This window comes from Ursus arctos, unplaced genomic scaffold, assembly GCF_023065955.2.
Source record: "Ursus arctos isolate Adak ecotype North America unplaced genomic scaffold, UrsArc2.0 scaffold_2, whole genome shotgun sequence".
NCBI classification, from domain to species: Eukaryota; Metazoa; Chordata; class Mammalia; order Carnivora; family Ursidae; genus Ursus; species Ursus arctos.
This window is the reverse complement of record NW_026622874.1, coordinates 59,684,028-59,705,338: the sequence shown is the minus strand read 5'-3', so window position 1 is coordinate 59,705,338 and position 21,311 is coordinate 59,684,028. Positions and strand designations below refer to the sequence as shown.

General features: G+C 51.9%; 1 protein-coding gene across 1 annotated transcript in view; it reads left to right on the top strand.

The window, feature by feature from the left end:
- Positions 1 to 15,033: 15,033 nt before the first annotated feature.
- Positions 15,034 to 21,311, top strand: part of CUNH1orf226 (chromosome unknown C1orf226 homolog) — a 42,793-nt gene continuing 36,515 nt past the window's right edge. The window contains exon 1 of the mRNA XM_057315200.1: positions 15,034 to 21,022. Within this exon, the coding sequence (XP_057171183.1) occupies positions 20,890 to 21,022 (133 nt within the window). The 5' untranslated portion in view covers positions 15,034 to 20,889. The remainder of the gene's footprint in view (positions 21,023 to 21,311) is intronic.

Below are 21,311 nucleotides of genomic sequence, written 5' to 3'. Positions count from 1 at the left end.
CTCCCGCACTTCCGTGGTGGTTTCTTACCTTCCGCTTCTTACCTCCTGGTCTCTTCCTGCTGTTTTTTTTGTTTTGTTTTGTTTTGTTTTGTTTTGTTTTGTTTTGTTTTGTTTTGTTTTAATGACTCCCCCTGTTCTACCCTTTGTTTCAATCAGTACTATTAACAGGATTCTCGGTGAGCCTGAGAATTCTCTTCTTTCTCTACCTGCTACTTGGGGTGGGATCTCCTGTTTCCCGTGGCTGCAGTCGTCCTCTGCGTGCTGGTTGCTAACTCTGGGCATCTCTCCCGATTGCTTCTTCCTGCTTGTTTCACAGGCAGGGCCATCTGAATGCTTTGGTGGCCCCTCAGCGTTGACACGTGCAGAACACTGCACCACTTCCCTGTGCCCTCAGCTTCTCCTGCATCTGTGTCCCATGATCTGGTTAGCGTTTAGTCCGCCCAACTCAGGATCTTCTCCCTCTCCCTCCTCATCCTCACGTCCAGAGAAATGGCTCTGGAATCCATGCCCTGCTACCATCGTCACTGCTGCTGTCTTAGTTAGACCTTCAGCTTTTCTTGCCTGGACTTCAGGCCCACCAGTCTGGTTGCACAGGCTGTGCACTGCCCAAGTCCCCCTGCCCTGTGCTTGGCACCTGACTCACCCAGTCCAGCTATCATGACTGTTTGTATGTCTGTGGATGAGAAAATGAAACTTGACCATTAGAAGCCTCACCCAGTGTCTCACGATTGGAAGCAGCAAGACAGAGATTGGAGTCTGGCTCTTCTGCCTGACAAGCCCCCACTCCAGATTCTTCCTCTTCTTCCACACCTTCCATATTGTAGTAGCTTCTCTTTGGCCTCCCTTCTTCTGTTCACGTCCTCCTGCAGTCCGTCCTCTCACCACTGTGACTACCAACTATGTCACTCCCCTGCGTAGGTCCCCGTCAGTGCCATAAGCACACGAGGTGACAGCTGGGCTCTGCGCAGTGGGTCCTGACCTCCCTCTGCCCTCGTCGCCTGCTGGTCCCTTGCATGTGCTGTGTTCTTGGTGCCAGAGCACACCGTGCTATTTCATGACTCTGTGCCCCCATTTTTTTTTTTTAAGAGAGCATGTGTGCAAGTGGGGAGGGGCAGAGGGGGAAGGAGAGAGAGAATCCCAAGCAGGCTCCATGCTCGGCACAGAGCCCGACAGAGGGCTCAGTCACAACCTGAGACGAAACAAGAGTCAGATGCTTAACCGACTGAGTCACCCGGCTGCCACCCCAGCTTTTCTTTGACTCCATGCCTTTCTCTGTGCAGTTTCCCTTCCTCTGTCTGATGGCTAGCTTTCCTTTGCTCGTCCAGATCTGCTCCCCACCAGGCTAAGTGCCCACAGAAGCTGGCCTGTGTGTACCATCAGTGGGCTGCCTCCCCGTCATGAGGGCTCCTGCCAGCTGGCACACGGTTCTGTCTCTGGGTTCTGGCAGCCACGGGCCTTGGGGGCTCCCTCACTGTCCTCCGTTTTCCCTGCACTCTGCCCCCACCTTTGTAAATAGTCCCTTAGTAAACTCACCTTGGATGACTCCAATTACTGTTTTGTGCCAGGCCCCAGCCTGAAGCGTTCCCCCATCATCCCTGCCACCTCCCACATATTCAAGGTGCTGCTCAGACGACAGCTCCCTCATGCACCCTTCCCAGGAGCAGGCGGGCTCTGAGTCCCACACTCCCCGGGGCTCTGCTCCACGGTCTGTGCTCTCCCCACTGTGGAGCCCTGGGAGCTCCTCAAGAACAGGCTCTGGACCGGGCTCCGTGCTGCCTCTGGGCTGGGGAGGGAGTAGGTAGAGTAAGACATGCATCTCTTAGACTCAAGTTATGCCGACCCACCCCCAGGGCACGATACTCCCTCAGCAGCTGCTCTTCGGTCGTGGGGAGACAGCCAAGAAGAGAGAACTTGGGGCATTACACAGCAGGAACAAAAGAATTCTCAAGCCAGGACAGTCTTTACAACCTTCTCCCAACTCCCAACCCTTGTACCTGGCTTCCTCAAGCCTCCCAACCTACCCCTTCCCCAAACTTCCAAAGTGAAAACAGAAGAATGTTAAGAAGTGATTAGAAATTGAAATGAGATCAAGGATGTATCCATTCTCCCCCCCCCCCCCACCTTTTGTTCCAAGGTCTGTTTGTGGCTTGGAAGTAAAGATATGTGGTTCTGTATAATTAAAAAAAAAAAAGACACTAGATCATGATTGAGAGGGAGCTGTCCTAGGACAGATTGTTCTGGGGTGTGTGTGAAGGGTAGCGGTGTTGACACCTGCCGCAGCACCATGTTCTCTTGTCCTCGAGTCCTGAGAGGAAGTGCCTTCAAGCAAGCTGTGATTCAGACCTTCTCTGATGTAGGATCGGGAAGCAGGTCGGAGCAATCAGAGAAAGAAAAGCACCTGGTCGTGCCAGCCAGGCACTCCGAGCCCTGGAAGGGAAGTGGGTGCCCTCCCCTCGTTTCCCGTCAGGCACACGGGGTTTCCATGAGGCGAGCAAGTGACAGGGGGAGGGAGTGGATTAGAGCAGAGGACAGAGTGTGTCATGGGATGAGTCCCAGGAAGCTCCGGGTGGGTCATTTGAGGACCGACTGCCTTTGGAAAAACTAGGGTGAGCATTTATAGTATTCCTGGGTTGGTCTATTTGAAGAAACTTGGGTGGAAGGTGGGTAGTCGGGGATAGCAGAGAAACCAAGCCCCTCTCCCCCGAGTGTCCACTGAAAATCTTACCCACGTGAGAATGAATTTATAGGCACCATTGAGACCCTATGAAGGCATTAAGGGCTTGGGAAAATAACTGGAGTAAGCAAGTTCAGAGTGCCTAGGTGGCCTCAGTGTGCCATGCCGCCACCTTCTAGCTGGGTCGAGAGATAACAGTAATCATGACAATCTAATATTCAGACGATATCTGACAGTTCACAATCAGCGATGCGGACAAGCAGGTCATGTAGACTAGGACGGCTGGGGTCTGGATTCTGGCTCAGAGACCGTCGTGGGTCGAATTGTGTCCCCTCAAAAAGAGAAGTCCAAGTCGTAACCCTTGATACCCGTGACCGTGACCTTGTCTGGCAGGAGGGACTTTGCAGATGTAATTGAGTTAAGGTGGGGTCACAGTGGATGGACCAGGACACTGAATCTATTGACTGGTGTCCTCACAAGAAGAGGGGGATTTGGAGAAAGAAACCCAGAGGACGCACAAAGAGAGCGGCCATGTGTGAAGCTGGAGGCAGCAGACGTGCTGTGGGTAGAAAGCCAGAGAGCAGCCGGGATCGCCTGCAGCCACCGGAAGCCGGGAGAGAGGCGTGGAAGGGACCCTCCCTCGGAACCTCTAGCAGGTCTAACTTGGCCAACGCCTTGATTTCTGACCCCTGCCCGCCCGAACTGTGAGAGAGTGAGTTTTGGTTGTTTTAAATCCTCTAGATGTAGTACTTGCTTACGACAGCCCCAGGAAACAAATACAGGCACCTGCTAGCTGGCTGTGTGACCTGGAGAAAGTTGGGCAACACTTCTGTTCCCTCCTCTCTGAAAGGAGGGTAGTAATAGCACCAACCTCATGAGATGTTGTGAGGGCTCATTGACTTTTTACATATCAAGTGATTAGAGCACCGCCTGGGACGTGGAGGACACACAGTAGATTAGCAAATACTCTGATCAATTTAATGGAGGTTTTTGGAGCCAGGCGCTGTGCATAAATCCTTCCATTTGATTCTCGTGACAATCCTGTGAGCCTCTTCTGGTGCCATTTCACAATTGAGGGAACTATGGGTTGGAGTCTTTTGTTGTTGTTGTTGTTGTTGTTTTTTAAGATTTCTTATTCATTTGAGAGAGAGAGAGAGACAGAGTACAAGCAGGGGGAGGGGCAGAGGCAGAGGGAGAAGCAGGCTCCCCGCTGAGCTGGAAGCCCGATGTGGCCTCGATCCCCGGACCCAGAGATCACTACCTGAGCCCAAGGCAGATGCTTCACCGACTGAGCCACCCAGGCGCCCCTGGGAGTTGGAGCCTTAAGTTACTTTGAGTAGCCTCCACTGAGGCCTGTGGCTCTGTTCTCTCAGTCCTGTTGTTCCAGGAAATCAAGGGGATCTCAAGGTGCACAGGGACATGGGGAAGGAAGGGTGTGAACTTCTGATTATGATTCATTTTGCATTGGAAGACCCATCGCCTAACCCGTCTCTCCACACAGTGCTTGAAGAAGGGCAGTGCTCCCTGTCTCAAAAGCAAGGGGATCAGCTGTTCGTGGGGAAGGAGAGGAAGACACAGCTTTGTAGGTGAGGCCCCCCCCCAGCACACCCCAGGCAATGGAGCTCCCCTTTGCGCTCTGCTCTCGGGCTCTGGAAGGAGAGTGGTGTCTCTGAGCAGGAGTCTTCAGGAAGCCCGAGTGCCCTTAGAAGTGTGGGAAGGATGAGCGGACCCTCAAAGACGCGAACATTTGAACGCGTAAACCCGGGTAACAGACACAGAAGGAGAGGAGCAAGAATTGGCAGCCCGGGAAAAGCTAGGTGTTTGAGTGCCGACAGCAGGTGACAGCAGTTTGGGAGAAGTCACCAGCATTGGGGAGAAGTTAGCCTGGAAGCCTAGGAAGGGATTTTTGGTGAGGGACACTGGCCTGAGTTTTGCCTATCAATCAGGTACCGAACCAGAGGAAATTAGCTTATCAAAGTCCTCGGCATTTAGAAAGTGCTGTGTGCAAGAAACAACAATTGTTGGAGAGGATGTGGAGAAAGGGGATCCCTCCTACATTGTTGGTGGGAATGCAAGTTGGTACAGCCACTCTGGAAAACAGTGTGGAGGTCCCTTAAAAAGTTAAAAATTGAGCTACCCTATGACCTAGCCATTGCACTACTGGGTGTTTACCCCAAAGATACAGACGTAGTGAAGAGAAGGGCCATATGCACCCCAATGTTCATCGCAGCATTGTCCACAATAGCTAAATCGTGGAAGGAGCCGAGATGCCCTTCAACAGATGACTGGATTAAGAAGTTGTGGTCCATATATACAATGGACTATTACTCAGCTATCAGAAAGAACGAGTTCTCAACATTTGCAGCAACGTGGACGGCACTGGAGGAGATAATGCTAAGCGAAATAAATCAAGCAGAGAAAGACAAATATCATATGATTTCTCTCATCTATGGAACATAAGAACTAGGATGATCGGTAGGGGAAGAAAGGGATAAAGAAAGGGGGGGTAATCAGAAGGGGGAATGAAACATGAGAGACTATGGACTCTGAGAAACAAACTGAGGGCCTCAGAGGGGAGGGGGGTGGGGGAATGGGATAGACCGGTGATGGGTAATAAGGAGGGCACGCATTGCATGGTGCACTGTGTGTTATACGCAACTAATGAATCATCGAACTTTATATCGGAAACCGGGGATGTACTGTATGATGACTAACATAATATAATAAAAAATCATTAAAAAAAAAAAAAGTGCCGTGTGACGGTTTGTGGTGGACTCAGGTAAAGCAGGGAGATTGTAGGGGGACAGAAGAACGGACTTCCTAACAGCAGTGAGATGAACCCATGCATTCACTGCTGGGATAGGCCGCGTGGGTGCCTTCATTGACTTTCAGAAGAGAGATGTGGCCTCGCCTGACTCGGCTGGTCCTCATCTCTTACCCTAAGTATGCCGTAGATCACAGTGATGATTGAGACGTTTGTGTACTTTTCTTCCTTGAAGGAACCTTAGAAATGGCTCCAGTGTTTGCATTTCTCTGCCTGCAGTTGCGTGCATGGGCTTGATGGTCTCTCAGGGTGTCTCCTAGCTGGGGACCCCTGGCTTCCCCCAGACCACGCTGTTGGGGTGCAGGTCTGTGAAGACCATGGGACGTGATGCGTCCCAGCACCGGGGACAGCTGTAAAGTAAGCAGACCAGTTCCACGAGGGACTGTGGGACCAGCTGATGAGCTCATCGCCGTCCCCTCACGCCAGAGAGCAGCCTGAGGAACCGTCTGAGGGAGGCTGGCCTCACGTCAGGAGTGGCTAAAATGAGGGATGAAGAAGACAGAAATGGAAGGAACTTCTAATAGAAGAAAACCAGCCGAAGTGATAAAGAGCCCCGGGAATGCAGCGGGAGGAAAAGATAATCAGACCAAAGCAGTAGTAAGAGAGAAAAATGATCACCATGAAGGTCGATTTTATCTAAAGATTCAATTACAACTAAGAGTCATGGAAAAAATGTGACAAGCAGGGACAGGAGTGTGGACGCGTGTGCATGCAGCAGGGCTGGTGGGCACAGACACACCAGTCCTCGGGCGAGATGCAGGGGCGGGGCGGGGGGCGCTCGCTGCTCTAGATCCTCATGGGGTTCTGTTAGCAAAGCACTGGGGGCCCCCTCCAAACTACCACCTCTCCTAAAACTGCCCCCAGGCCCTCGGAGGATAATGCATTCATTTGGGGGAGGGCGGCTGGCTGCCTGAGGGCGTCCTTGCTCCTGCAGGGGGAGTCGCAGGGGCTTTTCCCAGGACCTTGCCGTCCTCAGCTGGTCTGACACAGCAGGGCGGTCCTGGTGTCTGTCTCCTGCACTTTCCACCTTGCGCTTTGTTCTTTCCTGGAGGTTTGGCCTTGAGAAGACCCCACTGGGGGCCCCTGGCTGGCTCGGTTGGTGGAGCGTGCTACTCTTGATCCTGGGGTTATAGGTTCGGGCCCCACACTGGGTGTGGAAATGACTCAAAAATAAAATCTTAAAAAAAAAATCCCATCAGGTTTTGTCTCTGCCGTCTGCAAGTTAGTTGGTAGCTTATCTTTCCAGTCACGGTTCTTTCCTCTTTGTCCTTGCGGGTGTCTTTTGGGTTAGGAATGCCCACAACTCTGAGACCTCAAGGCCCCAGCCCCACTCATGGTGATGTGAGGGGACCAGTGATGATTTCTCTTTGTTCTTTCACTTGCAAGTTCACAAAAGTATTAAAAGTATGTCTACAGCACTTCATGGGTTACGGAATATTTGCCCATCCACTGTCTCACCCACTCTCAATTTGCCCAAGCCTTGGGGTTCTGTGCTTTGGGCTGTGGCAGGCCCCAGGCCAGCTAGTGAGACCCTCCCGGGAGGCTGTGGGGCCCGTGTGTGGGGCTCCCTCTCTGTGGGTCTTGTGGGGGGCCAGCGTGTATGTAGACTCAGGAAACCTGGCTCGTGACTTTTGACATTCTCTGTAGCCAGTAGATTCCAAAGTCAGCAGGCGGTCCCCACTGAGGTGAGGGCGGGGGGCAGAGCACTCACACCGGGCGCGTGGCCATGCGGGTTTCGAGGTCGTCCTGTCCGAGAGAAGGATGGTGACAGAGTAACCAGGAGACCGAGAGGCAGGAAGGGATGAGACTTGAGGACAGAAGTGCAACGTGATTCCAGTTGGTCCCAGAAAGGTGAGCCCGTGGAGAAAAGTCATGGTGGCTCCCCAGGTTTTACGTAGTGATCCTTAAAAGTACTCAGTGTGGCAGGCAGAGCTTAAAAGCCGGTGTGAGTGCAAAGGAGCAGCCCTGATGGACGGAGCTCCTGGGTGCAGTGGGCTCTCGGAAAAGGCTGAGGATGAGAGAAATAGCACAGGGGACAGTGACATGGGACAAGAAGCTCCCAAGCCTCTCTCTACGTGTACGGATTCCCTTTTCCTACCTCTCTCTCTTTCTCTTTTCTTCGGTGGAGAACTATCTGATCTTCAAACTGGAAACGCTAGAACATAGGTGACTTACAAAACCATGTTTGAAAACTGCGAGGAAAAAGGTGTCCCTCCTTTAAGTGTGTCTGGGCCTCGGGCACTTGGGTCCTGGGGTCCTAATGAATGAGATGGGAGAAGATGGCCAGGATACGACATTCCATCCCACTTTTTAGGGAGGAGGAAAGTCTGGGTCCAGGGACACACCAGTGAACTCGTCGAAGAGATCATTAAGCAGACCGATGACCCGGGTGTGCTGAGGAAGTCCACCTTGCGAGCGGTCGTGTGAATCGGCTTCAACTGTCTGAGTTGACCACGGTGTGAGGCAGTGGCGAGATGCTGTCACGAAATAAAAAACCACACTCAGAGATGCCCGGAACGTGATTGAGTTCTGCGTCCTTGGAAAGAGTCACTGGAGAGTTGGGGTATGTCCAGAAAAGGTTCACAAGGAAGAGGGAACTCCTGTTTACTGAGCAAGCAACTCGCCACGTGCCGGGCATTGTGTGAAGTGTGGGTGTGGGTGTGTTCTCATACTTCATGCCTTGAAGAGGTGGTTAATATACCAATTTAAGTGAGGAGGCAAAGGGTTATGTCAATGGGGTAGTTGGCCTGAGGTCAACAGCTGGGAAGTGGAAAAGCTACGACTTGAACCCAGAGCTTCCACAGCCCTCAGCGCAAGCCTGGCGGAGCGGTAAGTGATGGACGCGGGCCCGTGCCAGAACTATTGGAAGGAGACGTAGCGCGTCACGTTAACAACGAGGGGAGTAAACAGAAGCATGGCGGTGGTTTCCACATATTCAGAAGGTTGCCCTTTGGAAGGAGGATTAGCCTTGTTCTCTGAAGCCCCAAAGGGTGGAAGTAGGGCAGTGATATCGAGGGGATAAGAGCAGTTACTGTTCTCTGGGGCGCCTGGGTGGCGCAGCGGTTAGGCGTCTGCCTTCAGCTCAGGGTGTGATCCCGGCGATCTGGGATCGAGTCCCACATCAGGCTCCTCCGTTGTGGGCCTGCTTCTTCCTCTCCCACTCCCCCTGCTTGTGTTCCCTCTCTCGCTGGCTGTCTCTATCTCTGTCAAATAAATAAATAAATAAAATCTTAAAAAAAAAGAGCAGTTACTGTTCTCTAACCACCTGCTGCTAGAAGCTCCCCTCGTGTGTGCATTCCTCCTCCAGACCCCGGGGGTGAGGTGCAGCACCGTGACCACCCCCGTTTCGCTGGCGAGGAACCTCAGGGAGATAATGGCCAGGATCTCCCGCCAGTCAGTGGCTGAGCCTGGGCCTGAGATCCAGGTCTGTCCCACACCAGGGCCAGCATTTTCAGCCATTTCCCTCCACTGGGTTCCTGTTGGCAGATTTCTAGTCAACATAAGCAGAAATGCCCAAGTAAACGAGAAGCTCCCGAAAGGGAGTTCTCCATTGGGGGAGTGAATGGCCCTTCACTGACAAATCCTGAGGGGCGGGGACCCCGGGTTGGAACTGGGCCTGATGACCACACAAGGTGCCTTCGTGATACTGTTTTTTTCCTGTGCTCTTGAGAGAAACAAGTTTACTTTAATAGTCAAGGAAAGGGGGTGTTGGTGGTGGGTCTGGTGGTTCTTTATCCCTCGGTGAACCTGAATTTTCAGATAAGCCCCAAATCCAGTTTCTCCAAGATACCGTTTCTAGTTCAGCCATTTATGGTAGATTTATGGATAGAACGATCCGTAGAAGAGTTTATTGCTATAGCTTTGAAGTGTAACAGTTCCATGAACAGGTGAAAATTGTAATTCTGTGCATGTTTGAAAATAAAAACAAGAAAACTGAAGGGGGAACAAAACCTAACAAAACCCTAGTAATCATTATTACAGTAAAATGAACCACTATATTACAGTATATGAACTACTCGTATCCCACCTGAGGTAATTATACGGAAAGTTGAGAAAACGGAGATACTTTTTGGAAGCAGCATCAAAACTGCACCAGACATGAGGATAAAGAAGGGGAAGAAAATCTTTCCTTATTCTGTGGAACACACGTGTTGGTGTCCTCCCCTCCCCCACCCCCAACACACACACACACACACACACACACACACACACACACACACACAAGAAAACCAGGGTAGGGAGAAATAAGGGTTCTTGGAATATGGAGTTTTGCACCTGAGGCCTTAATTTGTTGACGTGTTCATTTGTTGGTGAATGAGGTCACATGGAAAAACTTTCTGCTGCTTTGACTGTGTTGGTGGACACTTTTCTAAGCTCTGACTGGCTGACTTTTTTGGTTTGCTAGACGCTACTTTTTCTTTTTTTCCTTTTTTTTTGGGGGGGTTATCTTTAATAATGACATGTTACTTTGCTGAACTCAGAACATAGCACCACCTCCAGAAAACCCCAGTCCCCAGGGACTGTATCCACACACGGCTGTCCTCGTATTTGCTGGAAGGGTGCTTTGTCCATCAAGGGAAGGTTAGCTTTCCTTGCTGCCTTTCCTGGCCACCTTCCTGGTCTCCGTGTCCTGTTGGCAAGCCGCTCGGCCTTCATTTCTGCCCTGTCAGTTTTAAATCCAGCTCTCAGTCCTTAGGGCGTTGTGTAGTAATTAAAAACTCAAAAATGGAAGCAGTTTTATGTATGATTCAGCTGAACTAACTGACCTTACTTCCTCGGTTGGGGGGAGCAAGGGGAGGAGTGGAAAACCAGACAGACCACATCACAGATGCTCCCTAATGACGGCACCTCCCTCCCTCGTCAGCTGGCATTAGGAACCTTCTGCGTGCTCATTACCATGGTGGCACTGCGGACACCAGGATGTGGTCCTTTGGAAAACTTCAGGGAGCTCTAACATAAATGTCGTCGTAGTATAAGGGAGGTGCTGTGGCAATGGGGAGCCCCAGGGGGTCAGCAGCTCCAGTCTGGGGGGTGGAGTAGGCAGGAAGTGTGTCTGAACCGAGCCTTGAAGGGTACCAAGACTGTCACAGCAGTGGCAAAGGCAGGTAGGTGTGTGAGACTGGTTCTGAAGGACTGTGTAGGTCAGGACTCCGGCGAGAGACGAAAGCAGGAAGGTAGCCGTGCGGAGGAGCTTGGACTTGTTCGGAGGGCGGTAGGAAGCCTTTGTGAGGTTTTTAGAGGGAAATAATGAGATGTAGTTTGTGTTTTTAAAAATACCACTTTGCTAGCAAGGTAGAGAATGGGCTGGCCATAGGGGAGCTGGGAAGCAGAAAGAGATGCTAGACAGGTTGCAAAATTCCAGGTGAAAAAAGAAGGATCTGTGAACTAAGGCAGTACCGTGGAAAAGAAGACGAAAATACATTTCCAAGCCGTGTTGAGGGAATGGGCTGCAAAGAACGGGGTCATGAGCAATAGATAATGGAGAACAAGGGAGGGAGTCGTGGATGCACCTCAGGCTTCTGGCTCGAGTGGATCTGGGGCCCCTCATCCAGATGGGGCTTGGGAGAAGGAAGGCCTCGTTTGCTTGGGGTAATATAAGGACATTGATTAATTCAATGGTGGGGGGGCACGATAAATTTGAGAAGCTTCAGAGATGTTCAGCGGGAGACATCTGAAAGGATTGCCAGGGTGGGGGGCGCTGGGTCTCAGGCAGGAGGTGCCGAGGTGTAGTGGTTGGCGGTCCCTTCCACATCCCTTCTCTTTCTCAGAAGCCGCATTCAACAAGCAGACCCACCTCTCGTCTGCATCGTTCACAGTTGGTGGGCATGTGAGATGTACTGACGTGACTTCCACCCCAGTGAGCCGGAGAATGGGGTCTCCGAAGTGAACTTGGGTTTCCTGCCAGGATTCTCTGTGTCCACCTTTCTTCTGAATGTCCCTTCTAGGCTCCTTGGGGTCTTTGGTGGGAATCTCAGTAACAAGGCTACTGAGAGACCGTATTGGTAAGAAGTACAAAGGCACTTTCCTCATGATCGTATCTTCCCGGTAACCCGGCCAGGTGTTGCTATTAATTGTCCCGTCTGAGAGGTGCCAGCCTCTGGGGATTACGTGGCTTGCCGCAGTCAGTGGCAGAGTTGCGGTCCCACGGATGTGCCCCAGCACTCAGACCTGGCCGATCCCGTGGCACCCTGTCCTAGGCCCCCTTCAGACTGCGCCACTGGGGCCTTGCTTACAACATTCCTCCTTTCTGCAGCCTTCCCTCCCCTCCTCTCTTGCCCCCAGCAGCCAGAAAAGAGCATCAGGAAGTGAGTCCTCTGCTCAGAAGCCCCCAGTGGTTTCTCTTCTCACCTGGAGTACACGCTGTGACCTTCCAGGGCCCCTGTGTGCTGGCCTCTGGCTGCTTCCGTGACCCTGTCACCGAGCACACGCACTCCACTGAAGCCACCCTGACCTCTGGCCGTTCCTCGAACGCTTCCAGCACCTTCTGAATGCCGCAGGGCTTTCGCGGGAGAGGTTCCCACTTCTGCAGTGGTGTCGCCCAGGTGGTTCCATGAGAGGTTCCCTCCCGCTCAGGCCTCTGCCCCTCCGTGAGGCCCTCCCCCTGCCACTTTGTCGGATGCTCTGCCCCTTGTTCTTCTGCCTCTTTTTCCTCAGAGCACTCGTATTGTTTGCTTGTTGAGATCTCCTGCATGCGAGCTCTGTGGATTGAGCGCCTTTCTTTGTCCTCCTGCTGCCGGGAGAGCGCCCGGCCCACAGCGCGCACGCGGGGGGACTGGGGAACCACGGAGTGAGCGCATGGAGGCCGTGGGCCTGCCAGAGGGGGACGGGAAGTGAAGTCACTACCACGGAGGGGCTCGATAATGCAACAGAGTATCTTCCTCTCCCCCAGTGGGGCCGGCCTTGCTGGTTCCGTGACTGTCCTCATTTGGAGAGAACCATGAACAGGTATCTGGAAACATGCCGACATTTCCACGGGTAGGATGCAGATTTATTGCTCTGATAGGGATGGCGACAATTTTTTTCTTTGTAACACACAAGTCACCAGCACAGATTTGCTGCCTAGTAGGAGTGTGGGGTCCGTGTCCTACCCATGCCCTCACTTCTGAATCCGGAGCTCACTCAGGGGAGTGTCTGGAACCGGTTGAAAGTGCCGCCTTCTTTCACAGGAAGAAGCGAGCTCTGTCTTCAGCGTGCCCTTCAACGAACCTAATGCCACCTTCGGTGCATCTTTCTGTTGCTCTCTCTATAGGATCTTCTATGTGTCTCATGATTCCCAAGACTTGAAGATCTTCAGCTATATCGCTCGAGACGGTGCCAGCAATACCTTCAGGTGTAACGTCTTTAAATCCAAGAAGAAGGTAAATGGGCAGTCACTGGTCATTTTTCATTTTCCTCTGAGGAAACCAGAGTAGCCCCCCTCCCCAACGTTGACCCATCCCCTGTCGTTAGGCAAGACTCGAGGTGGCCGTGTGCGTGCGCCACGTGGGGGAGCCTGGCGAGCCATCTGGTGGTACCCCTGTGTAATGAAATTCCCCTTCAGTTTCGTCTCAGCTTTATATTCCGTGACATGCGGACAACTGGAGAGGTCTCAGCCATCGGATGAGGGCTCATGAGGGCTCCGGAATAGGACAGGTAGATCGTACCAGGAGTGATGCTCCCCTTGGTGTGTGGTAGGCAAGAAGCACGGCCATTGACTTGAGTGACCTTTCATTGTAATTTTGTCTATCGATCAGGGTCTACAAGTCATGACAGGCAGAGTCTAGTGTAGACTCTGTGCGAGGCCGGTTGTCCTGGGTGGTTATTTTGGGGTCGTAACCTTGAAAATTGAATAAATGCAACTTTGGCAATTTGGTAGATGCTTTTTCTGTCATTTCTCCAGGAATTTAACCCAGAATTGGGGTTAGAAACCTGGGGTCTAGCCCCTCCCTCTCTACTAGAGCCCTGAGAGATGTTATGTGGGCCACTATCCCCTGCGGGTCTCAGCTTCCTTGTCTATAAAACAAAGAGGAGAGTCAAAAGCAGGGTTTCCTAAAACGTCTCCTGGAAAATATTTGCCATCCAAAACATTCCATGTTAAAAGTACTCTCCTTGAATTGGCTGGGAAGTCCTAACGTTCAAGAAACCCCTGTAATGCTGTTTAACCCAGCATTTTGTAGAACTGATTCAGCCACGGGATCATGTTTTTGCCTCGTAATCTGTGTAATAGCCTAGGAACTATTTTTCCGCAGAAGGGATTTCGGAAAACACTTTATTTATGCCTCTAAGATTCCTTACACGTCTGCTGCTCTGTCCACAGACCACCGAGCACAGCTTTCTGTGAGGACGACTTCCAGATCCCTTCCTGCGTACCCCTTCTTTGATGCCGTATGACATCGTGTACTGTAAAGCATCTTTAACAGACTTGTAGGGACCTTGTCAAGTGGGCCTCATCAGAATAATACACAACAGAGTCACGAGTCACTAATCTGGGTGTCCCGTCCCCCCACCTTGGCTCCACAAGGAGAATTCTGCTTTGCTGATGTAGCGTCTTCCTCTAAGGAGATTGGTGCCCTGGGCCACCTGTTCCCAGCCTTTTTAATGCAAATCATGGAATTTGGATGGAAGGAGCTAGAACTGGAAAGGTGGAAGGAAAATGCGCAAGTTGCCAGACTTCTAGATGATAGCACAGTGGAGCGAAAATGTGTAAGTGGGGCTAAGTCGAGCCGCATATTGAAGAACTGATAGGAAGAGGAGGAGGGAGAGGGGGAGAGAGAAACACCAGCGGGGCTGTGGATGAGCACGGGGGCCTTGGGACGGTGAAAGTCTCTTCTACAGCTTTGAGGTGCAGGGGATCTGGGAAATGCAAAGTGTTCTGAGAATTAAGAATTGGATCATCCGTAATGTGGTTTGACAGGTGCAACTGAAGACTACAATCCCCTTTTAATTCCTTTTGAGTGCCCAACTGTCCATCCGCCGTCAGTTCTGTCCAGAGACTGGACCACGTGGGCCTTGGGATTTATTAGAGCTACACATGGCACATTATAATTTACCAGGGACTTTAATATTTAATCTTGCTTGATCCTTCTAAAACTTCTCTGAAGAAGTTAAGACAGGTCATTTTCACCCCCGGTTTCTCAGATGACTAAATTGAAGCTCAGAGAGATGAAATGACTTGCCCACGGTCCCGTGGAGAGGCACTGGCCAGTGTCAGGGAGCCGGGCAGAAGGAGAGAATTCTGAGCCAAGGAAAACCTTGGTAAAGGGTATCGTTCATTATGTTTGCTTTGCAACAGATCTAACGGAGTGATCCAAACACAGTGGGGTCGTCCCGTCCTTCTGCCAAAACCTGAGTCGGACAGAAGTGCCCACTGGGACTCTGACCTCGAGGCGAAGCTCAGAATTAAGTTCTTACCCAGTGACAAAGAGTGGTCGCCTGGCTCCCTCTCAGTTGGGCTTTTCCCACGTTTCCTAGCTCTCGGAGCTCATTCGGATCTCTGGCTCTTCTATTTTCCGTGTTCCTTTTCCCCTCACCTCCTGAGACGGTAACTCTCGGTGGAGTGGGTTCTCAGGCCCTTTGCTGGCCTGCAGCCACGCAGCTGACAGTGGTGCCCAGACAGCCTGTGAGGCCCCCCGCTGCCGAACCATGGACGGAAGGGCTGGTCAGGAGAAGTGAGTTGTGCAGGAAAGCCAGCAGATGGGGGGAGGGCAAGGGACACTGACCCTGGTCGGGAGACAGTGATTTACTTTTTCATAAAGCACTCTGGTCTGGGGAAGTCATAGTTAGCTTGAGAAAGGGTTTTAATTGGCCAGTCACAGAAATACTTATGAAGTGGGGGGGGGGGGGGGGACTCCATGCCCTGAGGGGATGTGTCCTGCAGGGATGTTTTTGGAGCTTGGAGGTCAGTCGGGAGGTCTGCTGACTGGCAGCCAGCACACCTGGCTGTTCTCCAGAGCCTTCGTGTTGATCATAGTGTAGAAAATCCTCCAATGAGCTCCTTGCTCTGTCAGGGCCTGGGGATACTGCTGTTCAGATCACACCGTGGCCCCCGTGTGGGCACCCAGGGCCTGTTCCCCATGACAGGCTCCTCGTGTGGTTGTCACCCTTCCCTTCGCGTTCACCCTGGGGACCAGAGCTGTCTCTTCTGTCGGTTGAGAATAGGGGTCAGGCGTCTCTGCTGTCCCGGTGGAAGCCCCCGTCCTCTCCCCAGCACGACCATGATTCTGGGTCTGTGGATCCTCACACAGGTCGCTCATGCATATGGCCAGCGTGGTTCTCCTCCTAGGCTCTCATCAGAGCCAGGCAGCGAAGATTGCGGGAAGCGAACCGAGCCCCTGCTAGTCGTCTGGTACTCCGGGTTACTCAGGCTCTGGCTCCGCAGGGAATCATCTACCTTGGTTACCTGCTGTGTGCCTGCCACTCTTCTAAACCCTTTATGTGAGTTAACCTCCTTTCATTCCTCCGGCAGGCGTGTGAGATAGGTACTCTTACGCTCTTCATTTTCCAGATGGGAAAACAGAAGCTTAAGGGACATAAGTCATAGTAAGTAGAACTGAACGCTGAGAGTCTGACTCTTAACCACTCCATTTTACTGCTTCCCATCAGGAAGTTGCATAACAAGGAGTAACCTTGTTCTCCAAGATCTATTTGCAGTAAGATTCTCCTGCCCTTGTCATTTGGGTGTGGAGAGCTCCTTAATTCTGAATGACCCAGGTCACTCTGCCAGATTTTCCTTTTTTCCTCTCACTGTCTTTGTAGGGCCGGTATTGACTCCACTGCATAGTTGGGGAAGGGAGGGGCCCAGGGAAGTGGGTAGCCATTGGTCACACAGTGAGTCGGCCCCACCACTGATTCTAGAACCGGGCTGCCCGCCTCCTCGCCCCGAGCTTTGGCCACTAGCCTCTGTCACATGAAACTCATAAAAGGAACGTGAGCCTCTGGACTTGAGCTGCTCCAGCCGCCCAGTGCGATGAAAGGCATCTCAGGAATGCCGGTGGTAGTGTGTGAAAGGATCTGATTTCCAGGAACGAGTTCTGTGTGACTGGGAAGGATTGCCAGGATTGTTGGTGGGCGTGTGTCTGCGGAGGAGGGGTCTGTCCCAGCCTTGTTCAGACTTTTGTGACAAGAGGAGGGCTGGGAGTGGGTCTTTGCCTGGCCAGGAGCGTCCGGTGGAGATGTTTCCTAATGACCATGGCATTCTGCTTCCCTCCTCGGGGGTGTGGTGATAGCATTCACGTGCAGGGCCTCTTGCCTCCTGCGTGGTCTCTTGACCTCTCCCGTGGAGTGGATGTCGCCCTCCTGTCTTGTCCTCGCGGCCCCGGGAGGATGAGGCTGTCGGCCCTGATTAAGCGTGACTGTACTTAATAACACACCAGTGCGTGAGGTGTTGGTGATCAACAGGGGCTGCAGGGATCTCCCCGCTCTCTTCGCGGGCCGCTCCTTGAAATCATTTTGCCTGCAGTCACAGCTCCATTGGTTTGGGTTAGGAGAAATTACTTCCTGCTGTCATGCCGTCACCATCAGATGAGGGGCCACAGCTGAGAAGTCTCACCGTCCTTGAGCCCTTGTGATGGATTTTGAATGGTGACGACAGTCATGGGCTAAACAATAAGTCACTTTGCCCGGCCATGTTTAGGATGAAGGAGAGGGAGGTCCTACACGTAGGGCAAGAGCCTCTTTGTTTATATTTTAAATGTTGGGGTGGAGGGATGGGGTTGAGAAGTCAAAAGAGAGAAATCACAGGTCTCAGAACTCATCTGGTCCAAACCTCTCTGTTTATGGATGAGGAAATCGGCACCTGGGAAGGTGAGTTAACTTGCTCGCGGTCACCTGGGTGGTTACTGCCAGTACCGAGGTGATAACCCAGCCTTCTTGCCTCTGTGATCTTGTGGTTCATGGACGGGCAGAGTACAAGGAAGAGCCCAGCCCTGGGAATTTTAAGATCCCCTGTCTCCTATCAATGTTGAAAGTCCTACTCACTTTGAGACTAAACTTTCCCATAGTGGGCAATATTCTGGTGTTCCAGGCACTGCCTCAGTCAAATTATCAATCAAGGCCATTCCATAACCTGTCGGACAGAATCCTCACCCACCTCCTGTTTCAGAGCCTTGGACCTTCTTCTGCGTAGAAGTCCAAATATATTTTCTTGCTTCAGCATTATGAATTCTATACACTGCTGTCATTTGATAGATACAAGCTTAAATCTTTTACTAGGGTTCAGAAAAGTAAAAAGAAAGCACATTAAAGAAACATGACCTTCAGTTCTATTTTTTGTTGTTGTTGAGACCCTGGTAGTTCAGGTCAAGGTAGGGGCACTGGACTTTATTGCTGTGATAGATGAAAAGAATGATAAACCCAGGAGCTGTCCTGGAACTGACTTATTGGACTTCGGTCCCCTGAAATTCAGAAGCACACAGCAGGTAGGTCTTCAGGTGCGGGGGGCGGGGGCAGCAGATGAAACAGAGAAGAGAGAGCTGCAGACCAAGCATGCGTGTGCCCCGTGTTTCTCTCTTCGTACCGTTGCCGTCACCGTCTTCGTCCTCACGATGAGCACCTGCATCCCTTTCCTTACCAACCTGAAGACTCATTTCGTCACGTCCAGGAGTTGTGACATATAGCTTTTTCCAGGACAGTGAAATGCAGAGCAGTGCCCAAGGTCATTCATTAAGGCAGCTACGGACTCAGATGAATAGCCACCATTCTTCCTGTGTATGTAGCACTCGGGACATTCCCCATGTCTGCAGGGCCAGCCAGCAACAGGGTCGCTTAACGTGGGAACAGAAGATAAAACCATGGCTGACTGTAATTTTTCCCTGGATCAGCAAAGTATGGGGGCATCAACCTTTTTATTTCTGTCTTCCTGAAGCTACCACTGCAGGCTTCTGTGTGCTTTTGAGTGGCTGCCCACCGTCACGGAGAACATGGCGATAGTTCACGGGGGCCGCTGCCGTTCACTGGATACCGACACCCGTTAGGCATGTCGTCGCCTCCCACAGTAGGCACACTAAAGAGGACAGCTGTTAGTTGTGTCTCAACCCCTGCGCTGGACGGCGGGATGGCCTGGGGCTGAGGGAGAGGGAGGCCTTGTCAGCATGAATAAGTAGAATGGTTTAGAGAAGCATTTCTGTGTGTCATGAAGGTAAGTGGCATAAAGTTGTAAGACCGCTTCCTTTCCAGGCCCATTTCACAAAATTGCCTGTGATCGGCACTCTCCTGAGCTGCCGTGCTCCCCATCTGTGGCCAAGAGCCACTCTGAGGTGAGATAGTCCTTCCCAGCTTGAAAGACATCAAAGCAACCACAGCCAGCTTAACCTTGACAGCTCTAAGCCCCCAAATGCTTGGGGGCTGCTGATGGAAAGTGGCTTTTGGACAGGAAGATTTGATCCATGTGGCCACGTTCTTTCAGGGGGCTTTTGTGAGGCTAAACTGGATTTGTCCAGAAGTAATTCAGTAGACTGACACTTTGTAAAAAATCTAGTAAATTCCGGAGAATGGTCTGATTCTGGAACTGGAGAAGCTGCTTTCCCAGCGTGCCACTTGTGTGTTCTGCTCTGTGCCCGGCTGCCTCCACATCTTTACATCTCCACTTTGATTTCCAAAGGCCTGTTTGTGGTCCTGAGATGTGAGCAGCTCCTTGTGACCCACGGGGACCTGTGGGAAGGGTTCTTTTGAAAACTGCTTGTAATGAGAGCCCTCCCTCGTGGACTTAGACATGGCATATGAACTATTAAGTCTTAGCACGTATGAGTCCTCCCTTCCAAGGTGGCAGGCAGAACCAGTTTTCCCTGCTTGGAAGGCCAGAAGGCCCAGTCCCTGGGCGGGGCAGGCCCAGCAGGCAGGAACCAGCACGGCTGTGCAGAGAGCAGATGGCATGAGGGGAGGGAGGGTCAGGCCCTGCCTGGTGCAGGTTGGCCCTCCGAGCTGCCTTCAAGTAATTTCCCCCAACAGGGGTCCTTATGTGGGAATCTACTAAAAGTAGACTTCCCACTGGTGAGGGGAGGCAAGCCTGGAAGGTCAGAGGGCACCTGAACACACACAGCCATTTCTGAGAATTGGGAGCCATCCAGCGTCTTCCAACTCCGAGAGTGGTGAGAAGGGAGGCCAGTTCCTTAGGTGTGTCTAGTCCTCCTGTAAAGCAGGTAGCAGGGCGGCTTGATTCCGGGTTCGAGTTCAGAGGGCTCTTCATGGAACGTGCCACTGTGTCCTTTTACTATGAATGGAAATACGACCTCCATTAAAGAGGAGTAAAGCATAAATTGAAGCCATTTAGCAGCGAACGTGCAAACCTAGGACTCTAATCCAATTTTACAGCACCAGACACTCTAATCAATGTGGAGCTTGGCTAGCTAGGGACAGCTGACCCAGAGTCAGATCATCCAAAAGGTGACTGATCTCAGACGCAGGTGAAGAGGGACAGCCACGGTTAAATAAACTGCTGTCGGTGGTGGTGGAATGTGTGGGGACCCCGGGGACAAGGAGCAGTGAGCTGAGCTCACCCAGCCTGTAGCTGCACTGGACTCAGTCTTTGGAGGAAAGTGAAAGCTGACTGATGATACAGTTGGTCAGCTGTCCACTTTGGAGGCCAGGTGCTGGGAACCGTGGTTGTAGTCCTTCCTCACAGCCTGTGTGGGTCCCTTAAGACTGTGGGGGACGAGGCTTCTTTGTCCTGTCTCCTCTCCAAGTTAAGGAGAGCTAGACTCAAGCTCTGTTCTTGAGCTGTTAAAAGAAGCAGTTAAATAGCTCCTCAGTCCCCCACCTCCACCCCAATAAAGAAAGGAGGAAAAATAGAAAAGAGAATTAGCCACAGAACAGACCCAAGTGAGCAATGTCTTTAGAGCAAGACTGGCAAGGCTCTCCTTAGTTAAGCTTGCTGCCAGTGGTGTTCCAGGGGACTTGGATTCTGGGCTTCGCTGGCTCTGCTGCTTAGATGGTGGCTTCCCCGTCCTATCTCCCCACCACCCCTGGTCTGCTGGAGATTCACCATTTCCAGCAGGGAAGAAGTGACGGCTGAGTTGCTCTTCGTGTGGTGAACCCCTTGAACATCTGATTGTGGCTGGCAGAGGAGTCGGAAGGATCTCGACCACTTTTGTTAAACCTGGGAGGAGGAATTGGGTTAAGTCCAGAATCGGGGTATTTGCTCTCTGTCGTTCCAGTTGACTTATTGTTACAGAACCGTGGTGTCTATTTTTGGGCCATTTCAAGAAGAAAACTGTCTTCGCACTCTTCTTCGTGAGCGTGTGGACATCAGAGTCACATTAACTATGTCCACCTCTTTCCTTTGCTGGCTTCATGGGTCTCTGTCCACGTGGCCCCGGCACATCCTCTCCTGTCCCTGGCCCTTCTTGTTTCCTTGCAAAGGGTCCCCACGTCCTTCACTTGCTCTTTTCTTTTCCTTTCTCCCTCCCAGAGCCAAGCTATGCGAATCGTGCGGACGGTCGGGCAGGCCTTCGAGGTCTGCCACAAGCTGAGCCTCCAACACACGCAGCAGAATGCAGACGGGCAGGAGGATGGAGAGAGCGAGAGGAACAGCAGCAGCTCGGGGGACCCAGGTAGGCACCTGGCAAGTGGATGCGGTGGGCATAGATGGACAGGTGGGGGGGTGCGCCCAGCATGGGGCCGCGCCTCCCTCCACCAAGCCCCAGGCAGTCAGTCCACTTAAAAAACACTTTAGTGTTTCTTTTTCTCTCTGGATTCCAGATTTTCTTTAGGGACCGTATATGGCTTTCCTAATAGGAAATTAAAAGATGTTTATCGAACAAGGAAGCATTTAAGCGGCTGCTGGTACCAAATCCGACCCCAAGAAAACCTCAGTACAAAAGCAGCTCCATAAAACAAATT